Below are 19,503 nucleotides of genomic sequence, written 5' to 3'. Positions count from 1 at the left end.
TGTGTTTATCTGCTGGAGAAGGTGTTCGCTTGCCATCCTTCCACTTGCAAGTGGTGAGTGACTTGCGCATGTCCGATATGCACTGGGATCATGTGACGTGCCGTCTAATTAGTAATGTGATTAGCGTATCCGTGTATTGGCGTTGCTGTGTGCACGCGAATCGTGTATTGGCGTTGCTGTGTGCACGCGAATCGTTTTAAAAACGTTAATCTGATGATCCGCTGATACGGTCTAATGTAAACACCTAAGTGTGCTTGCACCAGAAAAGCCAAATGTAAACAACAACAACAGCAATTCACCATATTCACCCCTTTCACAATCCACTGCGCAGTTGGGAACTTCCAGTGGCCAGGCCCAGGCTGCTGATAATGGTACAAAAACTAATATTGGGCTATATAAAATCAGTTTTGATGTTCAAATAGTATTATAGGTTTACATGGCCTCACCCCGTGGCCGGCAAGGGCCTTTCTGTGCGGAGTTTGCATGTTCTCCCCGTGTCCGCGTGGGTTTCCCCTGGGTGCTCCGGTTTCCCCCACAGTCCAAAGACATAACTGGTGACTCTAAATTGACCGTAGGTGTGAATGGTTGTCTGTGTCTATGTGTCAGCCCTGTGATGACCTGGCGACTTGTCCAGGGTGTACCCCGCTTTTCACCCGTAGTCATCTGGGATAGGCTCCAGCTTGCCTGCGATCCTGTAGAACAGGATAAAGCGGCTAGAGATAATGAGATGAGACATGGCCGCACATATTTTTTTTCAAGATTAATACTGTTCAAAATGATTGCACATTTACAATTTGTCATCAATGTAAACATATACTGTTAATGTTGTTGGCCAGAGTTATAGTGCTGAACAGTTGGAACATGTATTTCGTGTAAATAATGCAGAAAGTGAAAGGGCAATAATATAAGGATAACTGATTAAAACTTTGTGCCAACAGAAAATACCATGGAACCAGTAACTAGACAAACAAAATCAAATATCACATTTTAGCTTGCATCCATTTGAACATCGAAACTGATGACAAATTTATGTTCATGACAAATTGTAAAATGTGCAACCATTTCGAGCAGTATTACTCTTGAAAATAAAATGAGAGAGACCACGTAAACCTGTAATAATATCTGAACATCCTAGATTTGAAACCTGAAACTGATTATATAGCCCAATATTGGTTTTTGTACCGTAATCAGCAGCCTGGGCCTGGCCACCGGAAGTTCCCAACCGCGCAGTGGATTATGGGATATCGTAATGGGCCTTATTAACCAGCCGAAGCCGATTTGGATCCATTACAATGGAATAACAATACAAAAAAAAGTGGAGATATATATATATATATATATATATATATATATATATATATATATATATATACACCTCACAAAAAAAAAATCTTCAACTTCACGTAATAATTTAAGTCTCAAGGCCCAGAATGTCGCCGAATTGTTGCGGACTGTTTTTAGAATATCGTTTTCATAGAAAAAGGCAACTCGCTCCTTGGGGACTGCGACTTTTTTTTTTAATTGGTAAACTTTTCGTTTGCGAGGTCCCTCAATTATCACATTATATATTTATATCTACAGTAGCGTCTAGCATTAATCTAACCCTCAGCCTTATATTGGACATATCTAGCTAAGGATCTATAGACTACATTGTTTTACTTTTGAAAACTTCAGCTGTACAATAAAAAGGTAGGAATGCGGTTCGGAAGTCATTAAATCATTCCACAAGAATATTCCTTGAAACGCCTGGCCTCTCAAAAACCGAGTTACTGAAGACATCACTAGCAAAAACGAAAACCAGTGTGACGAACAGCAACACGATCCAATGGGCTTCAATGTTTAACCATTGACGTTCTACATCATTCTGCGTTAGCCAATGCGCTTGCAGAAAGGTGGATTCCAGTTGGTTGGTCACGCTTGTCCAAGTTCACCGAGGCCCAATCCCCGGTGTCGCGAGACGACGTTTGTCGACCTCGTAACATGGTGAAAGGGGCATCGGTTCTCACGTTTCCTTCGACTGTGTTTTACCGGTAAACTTTCAATCCCAATGAAAACGACACAAAACAGGCCAAACAATAAGGCTTTCTAAAAATCGTCTCAGAATTGTACAGACTTGAACTGAACAACTGACATTCAGTTCAATAACTAATAAAAACAGTACCGCGGATTACAACAAAAGCATACCTACCCAAAAATGTTCCAGGAAATACGGCGTTAGCATCTCGGTTTATTTTCTCTCGCGAGGCCGTTCTTGTCTTCTTTTTTCAAAATATATAACTTCGCTGTCAAAGCACTTAATACACCACCCTCCCCTAATTTTGTATCGTCTGAACTACTTTTTCGTTCCCCCTTCTCTATTTCTTTTCTTCCTTCGGTCTGAAAACTCCACTTACCCCTCTCGCGTTCACTTGTCTCTAACTGTAGTTTGGTGTAGTCCAAAGAAGGTCAGCGCCCCTAGCGGTAGCCTATAAAAACGCTAGTTATTCTCAAACGTTACACATTAAAGGGCTGATGACACGAACATGACTCTATGCAATTTCTTAAATAAACTATACAACATGGCAAACATGTTAGATTTCTGTTATAATTACGTGAAAAGAAGCTGTTGTTACGCGAATATCCAACTTTTAATTGCACAGCGCAAGAAAACTGGGCTCGCGGCCATGTTGTGACGTCAACGGAAGAAGGCAAGGCAAGTTTATTTATATAGCACATTTCATACACAATGGCAGTTCAATGTGCTTTACAGAAGCAAAAACAGTAAACAATAGAGAAATAAAATTACATAAAATAATTTTATTTTTAATCTAAAACAATTAATTAAAAGAATTAAAAGAAAATAAGAATTAAACAATAGTAGAAATAAAATAATAAAATGGCAAAAAGAAAAAAGGAGAAAAAGAAACCAGCGGAATAAAATAGAATAAAATTAAAGTAAATTTAAAACATGCAGAGAAAGTAAAGATTATAAAAAATGTAAAAATATTAATTATTTAACAGAAAGCATCTGAAAACAGCTTGGTCTTTAACCTAGATTTGAAGCTGCTAACAGCAGGAGCATTTTTAATGTCCTCTGGCAGTTGGTTCCATAGCTGTACTGCATAGTAGCTAAAAGCTGCTTCACCACACTTTGTTTTAACAACTGGTTTTAATAGTAAATTTTTCTGTTGCGATCTGGTAGATCTGATTGGGTTAGGCCGCTGCAACATATCAGAGAGGTAATTGGGCCCTGTGCCATTTAGAGATTTATACACCAGCAGCAATACTTTAAAGTCAATTCTGTAGCTTACTGGAAGCCAGTGAAGGGACCTTAGAATTGGGGTAATGTGCTCTGTTCTTTTTGTTCGTGTGAGAACCCTCGCCGCTGCATTTTGAACCAGCTGAAGTCGTTTGATGGTCTTTTTTGGCAGGCCTGTGAAAAGGCCATTGCAGTAATCAACCCTACTAGAGATGAAGGCATGTATTAGTTTTTCCAGATCATTTTTTGACATAAGTCCTCTTAGTTTGGAAATGTTTTTTAGGTGATAAAATGCCGTTTTAGTGATTGCTTTCATGTGACTGTCAAAGTTTAGCTCACTGTCAATGAAAACACCAAGATTTTTAACCATTTCTTTAGTTTTAATCCCTTTTGTGTCAAGAATAGTGGTAATCCTGAGTCTTTCATCTTTTTTTCCAAATAGAATTACTTCTGTTTTATCTGTGTTCAACTGAAGAAAATTTTGTGACATCCAGCTCTTGATTTGATCGATGCACTGGTAGAGACATTCAAGGGGGGCATAGTCATTAGGTGATAGAGCAAAATAAATTTGGGTATCATCTGCATAGCAGTGATACAAAATTGAATTTTTATTGATAATTTGCCCAAGTGGGAGCATATAAAGGTTGAAAAGTAATGGTCCAAGAATCGACCCCTGGGGGACACCACAGGTCAAGGGCATTGACGTTGAGGAACAATTTCCCAGGGTAACAAAGAAGCTTCTATCTTTTAAGTATGATTTTAACCAATTGATAACTTTACCAGTCAATCCAACCCAGTGTTCAAGTCGATATAGCAGTATGTTGTGATCAACAGTATCAAAAGCTGCACTGAGGTCCAGTAATACCAGGACCGATGTTTTGTATTAAGACGTATGTCATTTATAACTTTAATCAGCGCTGTTTCAGTGCTATAATTGGCACGAAATCCTGACTGAAAATTATCAAAACGGCTGTTTGATATCAAGAAGGCAGTTAATTGATTGAAGACAATTTTTTCCAGGATTTTCCCGATGAATGGTAGATTTGATATTGGCCTGTAGTTATTTAACACTGAAGGATCCAGATTATTTTTTTTAAGAAGGGGCTTTACAACAGCTTTTTTTAGGGACACAGGAACAACGCCAGTCTCCAAGGATGTATTTATAATTTGAAGCACATCTGTAATTATAAGATGAAGAACAGACTTAAAAAAGTTGGTGGGCAGAATGTCCAGTTCAGATGTTGAAGAACTGAGATTTTGTACAGTTTTTTCAAGAGTCTCATAATCAATTAAACAAAATTCTGACATTGTGTTAAAGTTATCTATCTGTGTCATTGGTGATTGCAGTTTTTCAATTTTTTGCAACTGAGATATATTATGAGAAATATTCTGCCTTATTTTATCAATTTTACCTTTGAAAAAAGATGCAAACTCATTGCATTTATTAACTGAGAGAAGTTCAGGTGCTAATTGTGGTGGGGCATTAGTTAGCTTCTCTACTGTTGAAAATAGCACACGGGCATTGTTCATATTCCTGCTGATGATGTTGGAGAAGAAAGACTGTCTTGCTTTACGAATTTCATAATTATAATTACAAAGCATCTCTTTATGGATTTGATAATGGATGTGAAGTTTAGATTTGCGCCATTTTCTTTCAGTCTTTCTACATTCTCTCTTTAGCAGTTTAACAGCCGGGTACTGCTTCCATGGTGCTTTCTGCTTATCATTGACTCTTTTGATTTTGAATGGAGCAATATCATCCATAATTTGGGTCACATTTAAATTAAAAAATTCCAGTAAATCATCTACAGAGTCTGACATTTTGGTTGAGTTCTGTGAGAGAGCTTGCTCAAAAAGAACACGTGTTGTCATTTATGACCCTCCTACCTATAGTCGTTGAGCTATTCTGGATGTGAGGAGACATAGAAACTTCAAAGAAAACACAGAAATGATCAGATACACTGCGGTTCACTGGCTGTTCTACTCAATGGAAATGGCGCATGAAAACGCCGGTGAACTATCTAGCTCTTCCTCTTCTGGGAGTCTAGAATTGTGTTGTGAGTGGGATAGATCGGAAGAATCAAGTGATGACGAACACGGGTGCATCCAACCGTACAGGTTTGAACCTGTTACTGTGCAATCTGAGAGCGACTCCGACCCCGAGATGGACAGCGGACAGGCAGACAGCCCAGCATTGAACACCACAAGGTTGGATAACAAAGATTGGTAGGTCAACCCATACTTGTTCAAAATGTTACGGAATCAGTATTTTAATATTGTGTATTGTTGTCTTGCATGTGTAACCACTGCTTATATCATGTAAGCCGTATGCTACACTGAATACATAGTTCCTAATGGAGCATGCAAACGGCTAACATAATAAGCTTACGACTATGCCTGATCCGTGATACATTTAGGATAATATTGGCAGGCACGTCTTCTAGTTTATGGCTTCTTAGTTTTATCCTTGAATGAAGCAAAATATTTGATAACCTACATCAGCGTAAGCAAATGACAATCTGTAGCCTACTTGTCTGGCTAAGTTAGCTTTCCCTCAGTGTTTGCTTTGAGAAACAAATTCTTTCAACTTGGCAATAAGAGACCACAATGCAAAGGCAAAATACTACAACTGCTACTACAAATCTGTCACATCAACAAACCAGCAAGTGAGGAGGAAGACTAGGCGATATGATGCCCATACCCATAGATCAGTTTTTTTGTATTAGTACTAAGAAGATGTAAACAAACCATCCAACACCATCGAAGACAGTGCAAGCTTTCACAAGCAAAGACATGACTGATATCACGCCGACTTTATGATTACATTTATGATTATCATGAATGTGTACTCTATGATGTGTACTCTATGAGCGCTCTGGAGTGAGTGACTTCCAAGATGGCCGCGCAGACCGCAGTGTTACTATTTTTAGCATCATGTCGGAGCACTCTATAGCTCTACGTACCTTTATCTTATGTCCTTTCTCAACACATGTTCTGACAGGAGGACTGTCTTTGGAGGAGTCGCCTTGTCCCAGGCGACTGCTGGATCCGGCATAGCTACTAGTAGACCCCCTCCGGAATACTGTAGGCACTGCTGATGGTAGTAACACACGTTTGTGCTGAACTGCACACCCAAGAGATTCCTTTAAGCTGGGAAGGGTGTCAAAACAATCCAAATCGAAGTGTTCAGAGCACAGGACGGATGTTGGTGAGGGCTCCCACTTGTCACGAGTGCGCCTGACTTGCTTCACCCACTTCGCATGCAGCTCGGGATCTCTGGGAAACTTGAATAAACTTACCCCATCCTTGTGGGTTTTGGAACAAAAGTCGGCAACACAACGCGAAGGCATAATAACTATATAAAATAATGTATAATAATAATACTAATAGGGCGGCACGGTGGTGTAGTGGTTAGCGCTGTCGCCTCACAGCAAGAAGGTCCTGGGTTCGAGCCCCGGGGCCGGCAAGGGCCTTTCTGTGTGGAGTTTGCATGTTCTCCCCGTGTCCGCGTGGGTTTCCTCCAGGTGCTCCGGTTTCCCCCACAGTCCAAAGACATGCAGGTTAGGTTAACTGGTGACTCTAAATTGACCGTAGGTGTGAGTGTGAATGGTTGTCTGTGTCTATGTGTCAGCCCTGTGATGACCTGGCGACTTGTCCAGGGTGTACCCCGCCTTTCGCCCGTAGTCAGCTGGGATAGGCTTCAGCTTGCCTGCGACCCTGTAGAAGGATAAAGCGGCTAGAGATAATGAGATGAGATGAGAATAATACTAATAATGATAAACTGAACACCTCTCGCATCAACAACAAACTGGTAAGTTAGAAGGAAGATTCTGTCGCTGACGTCATATAGCCCCTCCTCCTCTTTCGTCTCCTGGGTGCTGCAGCCCCGTCAAATTTGCCCACATAGCCGCGTTTTTTATCATAACTTGTAAAATAGGCGCCTTCGTGAATTAATATATGGATCATCGGGAATTACTTTTTATGTTATAAAACATCGCCAAAGATGTCAAAAACGTGTCATCAGCCCTTTAACAGTACTATTGGACTTAATGCAATAACATTTTCGTATTCTTATCTGAAATTCCTCTCACCTTTTTTTGGACGATCGTGCCACGGCAGATTCAGCAAACGCTCCTAACTTCAGATAACCGTGTAAATGATCCTGCGGATACACCATGAATACCACCTAGGCGTATTTCACCACGCGTTCACGATAATTGTAAAGTTGCATAATAAATGTCCAAATAATACCGGAAGGCTACGCGTCCTGCCTCATATGTCAGGAAGTGTTCATTCGCGGAAATGGCACCAGGACTAATAAGAACATTACGAGTTCAGAGGTTTAAGTCCTGCTTTTGGAGAGCTAATTAACCTTAAATTGCGATATAATTTAAATATTTTTGCAGTTTGAGATATTCATATTGATCCAGTTTAAGTTAATAATGTTCTCGTTTGGCTATATGAATGCATACATCATAGAGCATAATTATATTTCGAATTGTAGAGTCAAACAAGATAATGTCAACATAATTATGAAGTAACTATAAGATTTTCAAACTCATGCTTCAAAGCAATGAAATATACAATCCATTTGAGAAACTTAGGTTTGGAGAACAGCAGACAACGAGTCTGGACAACTCGTAAATTGTGCTTGTGAGAGAAAATTCAAAACACGAGAAGATTGGTGAAGGCAGCAAGATCTACTAAATCACTTGTAAGCCACTTAAGAACAAATCTGTTCTTGCATGAGACCCAGTGTCTTACACTGTTGCTCTGAAGGTCAAAATACTATGACAAAATAGTAAAATAATAGTCTAGTATATTATAAAATATCGCTAAATATTTATAAATGCGGGGTGGCACGGTGGTGTAGTGGTTAGCGCTGTCGCCTCACAGCAAGAAGGTCCTGGGTTCGAGCCCCGTGGCCGGCGAGGGCCTTTCTGTGTGGAGTTTGCATGTTCTCCCCGTGTCCGCGTGGGTTTCCTCCGGGTGCTCCGGTTTCCCCCACAGTCCAAAGACATGCAGGTTAGGTTAACTGGTGACTCTAAATTGACCGTAGGTGTGAATGTGAGTATGAATGGTTGTCTGTGTCTATGTGTCAGCCCTGTGATGACCTGGCGACTTGTCCAGGGTGTACCCCGCCTTTCGCCCGTAGTCAGCTGGGATAGGCTCCAGCTTGCCTGCGACCTTTTTTTGGACGATCGTGCCACGGCAGATTCAGCAAACGCTCCTAACTTCAGATAACCGTGTAAATGATCCTGCGGATACACCATGAATACCACCTAGGCGTATTTCACCACGCGTTCACGATAATTGTAAAGTTGCATAATAAATGTCCAAATAATACCGGAAGGCTACGCGTCCTGCCTCATATGTCAGGAAGTGTTCATTCGCGGAAATGGCACCAGGACTAATAAGAACATTACGAGTTCAGAGGTTTAAGTCCTGCTTTTGGAGAGCTAATTAACCTTAAATTGTGATATAATTTAAATATTTTTGCAGTTTGAGATATTCATATTGATCCAGTTTAAGTTAATAATGTTCTCGTTTGGCTATATGAATGCATACATCATAGAGCATAATTATATTTCGAATTGTAGAGTCAAACAAGATAATGTCAACATAATTATGAAGTAACTATAAGATTTTCAAACTCATGCTTCAAAGCAATGAAATATACAATCCATTTGAGAAACTTAGGTTTGGAGAACAGCAGACAACGAGTCTGGACAACTCGTAAATTGTGCTCGTGAGAGAAAATTCAAAACACGAGAAGATTGGTGAAGGCAGCAAGATCTACTAAATCAAAAGCGGCTAGAGATAATGAGATGAGATTTATAAATGTCTGAGCTGGGTCGTTGCGTGTTTTGTTCTTTAGTAAGAAAAAGCTGGATGCATTGTTTCAGTTTGAATTTAATTTTGGACTCATTTTAAAAGTTGGATCTTTTAAACTTGTACAAGCGTCCTTGTTATTTTTAAGTAGTCAAATGTGGTACTAAGGATCTGTCATTAAATGTGCATTTCCCAGTGTTATATTCAAGAAATCCTTCTCTAACTACAGTATTATTACAACTGAAAGCTACAAAAGTCTTATTTTCTGCTTTATCACAACTGTGTGGGTGTGTCAGGTCATATTATGATTGATAGCATTGTGTTCTAACAGCAGTTATGAAGACTGTAGGAAAGACAAAGTGGCAGATTTATAGAGCCTTTGTGTGTGTACTGTACATATTTCTAGTAGCGGTTTATGTACACTTCATTGCTACTTTGTACCTTCCGAATACTTTTAAGGATTACACTGATCAGCAGAGCATGACCACAGCAAGTCTGGTTTTATATTGGACATTTGCTGCATATTCAGATGTATTGCTTCGATTTCACTGGAAATAAACATTCAAAAATAAGTTTAGAACATGTATATTCTCACATATGATAGTTTTTATGGAGATTAGTCTGAAAGATAATCTGAGCCTAATTTGGTAAAGATTGAACAAAAATTATGGGTGGGGAAAAATTGAAAGTTGAAAAAAATGTTGGGAAAACAGGTGTGATGGAATTTTACCTGTAAAATGAGAAACCACAGCCAACACTTGAATATGCTCAAGCAAACATTTTCTTAAATCAGCGATTGCTGGCAAGCCCAGGGAGCCACCCTACTCTATCATACCATCACTCACCTCAGACTGTTACGAGGGTTGAAATAAAAAACAGTAGTATATAACCACATTCATGAACTAGACTGCATTTCCACAGAGAGAATGCAAAGTGTGCTTGCTGAGCTGTAGCAGAACTGCTAGCATGTTAAAAACTAGTATGTTAAAGGGGAAGAAAGGGCAATATATAGAGTAAATATAACAATAAAACACACATTGACGAACCTTATTCAAGACTTACAAAAGTTTTTTGTTCTAAGGTTGGAAAGTTATAGTGTTTTGAAAGTAGCTCGAGCAAACTATTTCCGCAGTTTGAACAGCCCGCCATTATATTAATTTTATCCAATCAGAATGCACGTTCATTTTCTCTGCATAACACTCATGACGTATGTATGTGCCCAGTTGTGTTGGCTCATTGAGGTTGGGAATAGCACGTGTGAATCGGAAAGTAGGATGAATTGTAAGTGATCGGCTATACAATGCCAGTGTGTTGCTTTCGGGTGTAATAACAGGACCGATGGAAAGCATAACGATCCTCCAGACGTGTCTTTTCACTCGTTTCCGCTGAAAAACACCAAGCGAGTTCGAGCTTTCTTCTCTTCTTTTGTCATCACCGGAGTCGAGAGTACCTCTCCTAGGTTCAAACTGGTACCCTTCTAAGCCATAGCCTGCTTGCAGTGTGTCTTGCGGGATCTCTTTGTACGATTCGACAGAGCTGTCGCTTTCAGTTGATGCTCCCGACGCCATAATTACACGCTTCTCTCCTAGTGCAGTGGGTAGGGCTGACGTCACGGTCTTTTAAAAATGGCGACTCGTGCGGTTTAACGTACCGACTATTATATTTACAATTACCAAGATATTTCGTTGTTTTCTAGTACATAAATTTGATAGAATACTTAAGAATACGTTACTTTGTCACATCAGCAACCGTATATATTGCCCTTTCTTCCCCTTTAACATGCTAACTAGCATGCTAAAAGCTAGCATGTTAACATGTTAATGCTAACATGCTAATAGATAACATGCTAATAGATAACATGTTAACAGTTAGCATTCTAACATGTTAACATGTTATCTATTAGCATTAACATGATTAACATGCTATTTGTTAAAATTCTAACACTTTAAGGCTAATATGCTGACAGCTATCATGTTAACAGCTAACAGGCTAACATGCTAATGGCTAGTATGTTAACTTTTAGCATGCTAACACGCTGAGGGTGACATGCTAACAGTTAGCATGCTAACAGTTAGCATGCTAACATGCTCAGGCAAACTCGCTAACAGCAAACATGCGAACTCTGCATGCTACCATGTTGATCCTAACATGTTAACAGCTCTCATGATAACATGCTAATGGTGAACATGCTAACAACTCGTGAGCTAACAGCAGGCATGATATCATAATGGGTAACATGCTAACAGCTAACATGGTAATAGACTGGTACCAAAATCCAGAATTGTGACACCCAAAGGCATTTTTGAGACAAAGTCGGCAAACAGTCTTATTTTGTCAATTTGGGTGTGCCGAATTCAAATCTGCAATATGCCGAGCTCTATCTGACCTCTGTTGACCTCTAGAGGTCATTGAACTTTGGGCCTGTAAACGTCTCAGCTGAACCCAGTTTCTCAGCTTTCTAAGGAATGAAATGTACTAAAATGATTAATGAAGTTAGCAAATGGACTTGTTTGTTAAATGTTTGGGTGCTGAATTCATTTTTCATTTGTAAAACGACATATGACCTCTGATAACCTCAAGGTCATTAAACTTGGCCTATGGACCCTTTTCACGTGACGTCACGACAAATGCGGCTGCCATTTTGGACATGTACTACCAGTAGTTTACCCCAGCCAACATTGAGGAACGGCAGCAAAGAAAGTTTTTACTTTCAGCAAGACTTCCATCATGCCACTATATTGTTGTGCACCTGGATGTAGTAACCATCAACAAACAAGGCAAGGTTTATCATTTTATCGGATCCCGACGGAGAAGATGGATAGCGGCCATTAACAGGAAAGATTGGCAGCCCTCGACATACCAACGCTTGTGTAGTGACCACTTTGTTGGAGGTAAGACGAATAAAATTAGCCAGAAAAGGCATTACATTGCTGTTAACATTCTGTGGCGGCGAGTGTGTAACCAAATAGGTTAAAATAACCCATTGTAACCTCTTTTTTCTTCTGTAGTAGCTATTGTTGACTAGCTAATGCCAACAACATATGTTACTGTAGCAATGTTTACGTTCAGTCATTTGGATGACTGTTAAAACCTTTCAGTCTCAAGTTTTTCCTTTACTGTATTTACTAGTTTACTGTAATTATGATCCGGCAGCTATTTACACCGGATCCAGTGTAAATAGCTGCCGGAGCCAACGTCCGAGGTTCTGGAGCGCGCTCCGGCTTGCTCCCCCTCAAATTAAGCAGCGCGCTCCGGCTTACTCCTGGAGTGCTCCGGCCGAGGTTCTGGAGCGCGCTCCGGCTTGCTCCCCCTCAAATTAAGCAGCACGCTCCTGGAGCAAGCCGGAGCGCGCTGCTTAATTTGAGGGGGAGCAAGCCGGAGCGTACGTCAGTGAACAATCCTGGTGGAAGCAGGTAAACGTCGTTCTCTAAGCCTGCTAACCTCAATTTTTGCAAATACCTCTCCCTCTGCTCGCCCTGTAAATGCCCTACGTCGCTGGATAGTGAAGGTGTTTTCTGCATCTCGCTCCTTTTTCTTTTATGTTTTTCGTTTGTCGCCTTCCTCGCATTCAAACTGATTCGAGCCGAAGTCCACTACATGTCCAAAATGGTGGTCGCGTTTACGAAGGTCACGTGACTGAAAAGGTTCTATAGGCCTATGCATTTAACGGCATTTTTAAACTGACTTTACTCCCCCAAAAAGAATATGAACAGACAAAAAACAAATAGAAAGGAACAAATACAACATTAAATGCCAGTCCATGTACATGTGACTTACTTTTCACAATGAGAATGCCTAGGCAATCACCTTACATAACATTGCATTACATTTAGCGGTTATTGTTTATACAAAGCTACTGAAAAAAGGACAGATTCAGCAGCATATAAAATGTGGGGGCATACAGGGTATACAGGTTAATCAGGGTTAGTATATATGAGAGTTTTTTTCTTTGTTGTTTGTTTTTTGTAAAGGCTTTACCCCGTTTAAAACAAAACAAACAACAAAGAAAAAAACTCTCATATATACTAACCCTGATTAACCTGTATACCCTGTATGCCCCCACATTTTGTATGCTGCTGAATCTGTCCTTTTTTCAGTAGCTTTGTATAAACAATAACCGCTAAATGTAATGCAATGTTATGTAAGGTGATCGCGTAGGCATTCTCATTGTGAAAAGTAAGTCACATGTACATGGACTGGCATTTAATGTTGTATTTGTTCCTTTCTATTTGTTTTTTGTCTGTTCATATTCTTTTTGGGGGAGTAAAGTCAGTTTAAAAATGCCGTTAAATGCATAGGCCTATAGGCCAAGTTTAATGACCTTGAGGTTATCAGAGGTCATATGTCGTTTTACAAATGAAAAATGAATTCAGCACCCGAACATTTAACAAACAAGGCCATTTGCTAACTTCATTAATCATTTTAGTACATTTCATTCCTTAGAAAGCTGAGAAACTGGGTTCAGCTGAGATGTTTACAGGCCCAAAGTTCAATGACCTCTAGAGGTCAACAGAGGTCAGATAGAGCTCGGCATATTGCAGATTTGAATTCGGCACACCCAAATTGACAAAATAAGACTGTTTGCCGACTTTGTCTCAAAAATGCCTTTAACTCCAGAGCTTCTCCTGAATTTTGGTACCAGTCTATAACACATGAATGCTTATATGCTAATTGCTATTGTGTGTAAGTATTCCTAATAAAGTGGCCATTGAGTTGAAGTTGATTTGCTGTCAAAGTCTCAAATGAGCAGATCCTTGCCAAATGCATCATCACCTATGCGGGAAGGGAGGAATGACTCAGTCATTGATTAGCGGCAAAATGCAGAAAAAATGGACGGATGAAAGGCAAGACAAAGATGAGTGTGGGTCAGAACCGATATCATGTGTGTGATGGGTGATTTGGCCTGAGGTGCCATATGAAGTTTGGTGGACGTGTGGCGAAGTGTTACTGAGCAAAACTCCATTCATTTGAATGGGGCCAAAAATCAGTGGAAGCCTATGGAGGTAAAAAGAGATGCGTGAAAACCAAGGAAAAGACTAGTGCAGGTCTCAGATGAGGGGATGGATCTGTGCGGGGACTTGGCCTGAGGCATCAAGTGAAGTTTTTTGAAGTTTGGTCACTTGGTTAAAAAAATTGATGGAGAGTGAAAGTTTTTCTCCTGAAACACCATTCATTTTCAATGGGGCCAAAAATCAATGCAAGCCTATGGAGGAAAAAGGGATGAGCAAAAAGAAAGGAAAAATATGAGTGCAGGTCAGAACCGATTGCATGTATGTGTCGGGGGGGGTTGGCCTGAAGTATCACATGAAACCTCCATGCATCTGCGATGGAGCATGTCCGAGTAGGATGATTCGATTCATGAGCCCTATTCATTCTCTATGGGAAAAAAACAAAAGAAAAACAACAAGAACAAGAGAACGGGTGCATTGATCCAAAAGCTGTATACAAGCACACTACACCACTTCAGGCCAGACGTCTCAGAGCTGGAACGGTGTCTCTATCTCGAACGCCCTAGGACGAGTAGTGGATCCAAAAAATGTGTTGGAATAAGGCAGAAGAAGTAAACTTAAGAAGAACAAGAGTGTGCTTGCCTTTGGCAAGCACACTAATTATCTAAGTTGTAGAAAACAAATAAAATCAGCATCAGATTAGTTGACATTACATTGATCATGTTTGAACATAACACCACATGTCTCATCTTTACATAGATTTATATATGTTTGTGATTACATTGCATACTCAGCCATCTTAGTCTCTCACTGCATCCCAGAATAGTTGTTTTCCTTCCAGAATGTCAACTTCACCTTGCTGCATTCGTTTCTAGTGCAGCTTGACCTCACTTAAAGTTGTAGTCAGAAGTTTACATACACCGACAGGAATGTCATCATGGATGTAAACACAAGGTAATGGAGTAGCATGCGCTTAACAGATAAAGTATTCAACGGATACAAGCAACAGAAAAAAACAGTGTAGCGAGATTCAGGTGTGGGTGGAGCACAGAAGCACGGCAGGCAGCTGTTTGCGTTGAAGAGGGGTTTTTATTTTACAGCTTTTCAGCATAGGGCTCCAAAAAACGCATGTGCACACACACACACACACACACACACACACATATATATACACACATATATACAGACTGTCAATGAGCCCTCGGTTCCGACTTCCCTTTCTCGCTCTCCTTTTATCGGGCGTGGTCACTGAAGGAGACACACAAGCACACATTAATTGACAACAGGTGTAGTGACATGACCACTCACCTTCCCTGACTCAGCCTTCCATTCACAGACCTACGCTCAGCCACGCCCCCGCTGCCACATATCCCCACCCCCCGACTCAGGCCGGGGAGCCGTCCGGCCTGAAGCTGCCTCCCCCCCCCCTTGACAGGATAGGAAGTCCGCCACCACCATCTGTGCCCCCGGCCTGTGAACCACCTCGAATTTAAATGGCTGGAGTGCAAGATACCAACGGGTGATCCGCGCATTGGCATCCTTCATGTGGTGGAGACACTGGAGGGGCGCGTGGTCCGAATAGAGGGTGAAAGGGTGCCCCAGCAGGTAGTACCGGAGGGCGAGGACCACCCACTTGATGGCTAGGCACTCTTTTTCGATCGTGCTGTACCTGCCTTCTTGCATCGACAGCTTTTGGCTAATGTACAGCATGGGACGCTCCTCCCCCTCCACCTTCTGGGACAGAACAGCCCCCAGCCCTCTGTCCGACGTGTCTGTCTGTAAAATAAAGGGGAGAGAAAAGTCAGGGGAGTGTAACAGTGGCCCCCCACCCAGTGCAGCCTTTACCCTAGAGGAAGCCTGTTGGCATTGCTCCATCCACTAGAGCAATCCGTCAGCGGGCTGGTGATGTCCAAATAATTAGGTATGAACCTCTGATAGTAGTCAGCCAGTTTCAGGAACTGTCTCACCCCCTTTCTGGTCTTGGGCCTCGAGCAGGCCGCAATTGCTGATGTCTTATTAATTTGGGGATGCACCTGCCCATGGCCCAAGTGGAAACCCAGATACTGTACTTCCACCTACCCAATCACACATTTCTTTTGGTTGGCTGTGAGACCCACCCGCCTCAGTGACTTTAGAACGGCCCTAAGGTGTTCGAGGTGCCACGGCCAGTCATTACTGTAGATGAAAATGTCATCCAGATACGTGGCTGCGTAGGTGGTGTGGGGGCGGAGGACCCTGTCCATAAGCCGCTAGAACATAGCGGGCGCCCCAAACAGCCCAAAAGGAAGCATGACAAATTGGTGTAAGCCAAATGGTGTGGAAAAGGCTGTTTTCTCTCGGGACAGAGGAGTCACAGGGATCTGCCAATATCCCTTCATTAAATCCAGTGTCGAATAAATACAAGCAGCGCCTAATTGATCAAGCAATTCGTCAATGAGACATTCGTCAATGAGGCATTGGGTACACATCAAATTTAGACACCACGTTGACTTTCCACACAGAACCGGACCGACCTATTGGTTTTGGGGACCAGGACCACTGGGCTGCTCCAGTCACTGTGGGACTCCTCAATTATGCCCATTTCGAGCATGGCTTCAAGTTCATCCCGGACCACCTTTTTTTTTGTGTTCGGGCAGGCAGTAAGGGCGGCTGTGCAGTACCACCCCCGGGGCGTCTCAATGTGGTGTTCTATGAGGTGGGTGCGGCCAGGCAGGGGCAAAAACACATCAGAAAATTCTTTCTGCAACTGGGCTACCTCCGTGAGCTGGGTCGAGGAGAGGTTGTCTCCACAGGGGACCGGATCGGTGGGCGATGTTAATTTTCTTTTTTGAATCTCCGGCCCCAGTTCTGCCTTCTCCGGAATTACAGACACCAACACCACAGGGACCTCCTCGTTCCAACGTTTTAACAGATTGAGGTGGTAAATCTGTAATGCCCCATCCTTGTCCATTCACCTCACCTCATAGTCGACATCCCTGACTCGCCGTGTGACCTCGAAGGGCCCTTGCCACTTGGCGACCAATTTGGAGCTCGACGTGGGCAACAATACAAGTACTTTGTCTCCCGGTGTGAACTCCCTAAGGCGCGTGCCGCTGTCGTACAGTCAGACTTGATGTTCTTGCGCCTGCCGCAAATTCTCCTGGGTTAAGTGCATGAGTGTGTGGAGTTTGGTGCACAGGTCGAGAACGTATTGAATTTCGTTCTTACTGGGTGAAGGTCCCTCCTCCCAATTTTCATGTAGCACGTCCAAAATGCCACGCGGCTTACGCCCATATAACAATTCAAACGGTGAACACCCTGTGGAGGCTTGCGGGACCTCATCTCATCTCATTATCTCTAGCCGCTTTATCCTGTCCTACAGGGTCGCAGGCAAGCTGGAGCCTATCCCAGCTGACTATGGGCGAAAGGCGGGGTACACCCTGGACAAGTCGCCAGGTCATCACAGGGCTGACACATAGACACAGACAACCATTCACACTCACATTCACACCTACGGTCAATTTAGAGTCACCAGTTAACCTAACCTGCATGTCTTTGGACTGTGAGGGAAACCAGAGCACCTGGAGGAAACCCACGCGGACACGGGGAGAACATGCAAACTCCACACAGAAAGGCCCTTGCCGGCCACGGGGCTCAAACCTGGACCTTCTTGCTGTAAGGCGACAGCGCTAACCAATACACCACTGTGCCGCCCGACTTGCGGGACCTCTCATACTGCAAATAACAGGGGCTCGAGCCACTTATCCCAATTACGTGCATCTTCGCTTACGAACTTCCAAATTATATTTTTGAGTGTTTGATTAAATCGTTCTACTAAGCCATCCATTTGTGGGTAATAAACGCTGGTGCGGATAGGCTTAATCCCCTGTAAACCATATGGCTCGCACAGTGTGCGTGACATGAATGTAGTGCCTTGGTCTGTCAGGATTTCTTTCGGAATCCCGACACAGGAGATAAAGCGGAAGAGCGCTTCTGCAATAGTCAAGTCAAGTTTATTTGTATAGAGCTTTTAACAATAAACATTGTCGCAAAGCAGCTTTACAGAATTTGAACGACTTAAAACATGAGCTAATTTTATCCCTAATCTATCCCCAATGAGCAAGCCTGTGGCAACGGTGGCAAGGAAAAACTCCCTCAGATGACATGAGGAAGAAACCTCTAGAGGAACCAGACTCAAAAGGAACCCATCCTCATTGCTGAGATATTGCAAAGAGGCACTGCTTCTGGATATTGCGTTGCATAGTACAAAATAAAGCGATATCCCCGTGCTGACCGATCTAATGGCCTGACAAGATCCATCCCAATTCTTTCGAAAGGGGTCTTGATTAAAGGGAGAGGGCGCAAAGGCGCTTTTGGAGTGGCCGCGGGATTTACTAATTGGCATTCGCGGCACGCTGCACACCACCGACAGACATCCCCGCGAATCCCTGGCCAATAGAACCAGGCCATTATTCGGGCTAGTGTCTTATCCTGCCCCAAGTGTCCAGCCATGGGATTAAAGTGAGCCACCTGGAATATAAATTCCCGGCGGCTCTTTGGAATTAACAGCTGTGTTATCTGAATTCTTAAATTGCAGATATCATTTTGTCTCACAACAATCAGCATCAAATGCCAACACTCTTTACCGACATGCAGGGTTTTTTTTTTGTTGTTTTTTTGCTTCAACACTCTCTGAAAAATCATGTCAGATTCCCACCTTGCGATGTTTGGGGCACATTTTGAAGTAAAATCAGTAGTTTTGGGCCAGTTTGCTGCTATGAGGCACTCAGGCAGACCGGAAATACCCCTGGGAAATCCCCAGTCATAACAAACACTCTATTACTTTGCTGCTGCACTGGTATCAAGATGCTTTAGTGCATGGGGGAGATCATGGTAGAGGTCTGCGCGGGTCAGATTTTTCAGTCCCGCTCCCGCCCGCGCCTGCATTGTGCAGTCCCACTCCGCCCACGCCCGCAAAGAATTATGATTTTCAGTCCTGCCCGCGCCCACAAAAAAATTGATTTTCAGTCCCGCTCCCGCCCGCGCCTGCCATATTTTGTCCCGCTCCCGCCCACAAATCCCGCATGATGTAGATGTTCGCGTTATTTCTCAGGAAAGTTCTTGTCTTGACACAGTGTGATGGTGCCCCGCCCCCTACTTTGAGTGGATTTGAGCATAAATATCTGCAGCTCACATTTGTTATTGTTTACCTTGTTTCTGAACTCAGCATGTAGTATCTCTCATAATAATAATTAGTGTTGTCAAACGATTAAAATATTTAATCGCAAATCACACATTTTTATCACATGAGAAACCATTGTAATTCTCTGATTAGTATAAAAAAGTGAATGGGCTTGCGTTGTACCAATGTTTTTTTTTTTTTTTAATTGCAAAGCAGAGCTAGTAAAAGAAGTGAATTGATTTACTGCTTGCGTTAGTCTACAACTTTAATCAGAGAGACATGTTACACAGTGACGGTAGGCTTGACTCAATGCTATACCAGAA

General features: G+C 42.3%; 1 protein-coding gene across 4 annotated transcripts in view; it reads right to left on the bottom strand.

Annotated features, from left to right (window-relative positions):
- The window catches only part of fcho2 (FCH and mu domain containing endocytic adaptor 2), a 369,466-nt gene extending 367,041 nt beyond the window's left edge, over positions 1-2,425 (bottom strand). For all 4 annotated transcript variants that reach the window (XM_060913479.1, XM_060913478.1, XM_060913480.1 and 1 more), the window contains exon 1: positions 2,189-2,425. In XM_060913479.1, coding sequence (XP_060769462.1) covers positions 2,189-2,221 — 33 coding nt within the window. In that variant the 5' untranslated portion in view covers positions 2,222-2,425. The remainder of the gene's footprint in view (positions 1-2,188) is intronic.
- Positions 2,426-19,503: the final 17,078 nt, after the last annotated feature.

This window comes from Neoarius graeffei, chromosome 28 (assembly GCF_027579695.1).
Source record: "Neoarius graeffei isolate fNeoGra1 chromosome 28, fNeoGra1.pri, whole genome shotgun sequence".
Classification (NCBI taxonomy): domain Eukaryota; kingdom Metazoa; phylum Chordata; class Actinopteri; order Siluriformes; family Ariidae; genus Neoarius; species Neoarius graeffei.
The sequence above is the reverse complement of the archived record's forward strand: the minus strand, read 5'-3'. Positions and strand labels throughout refer to the sequence as shown.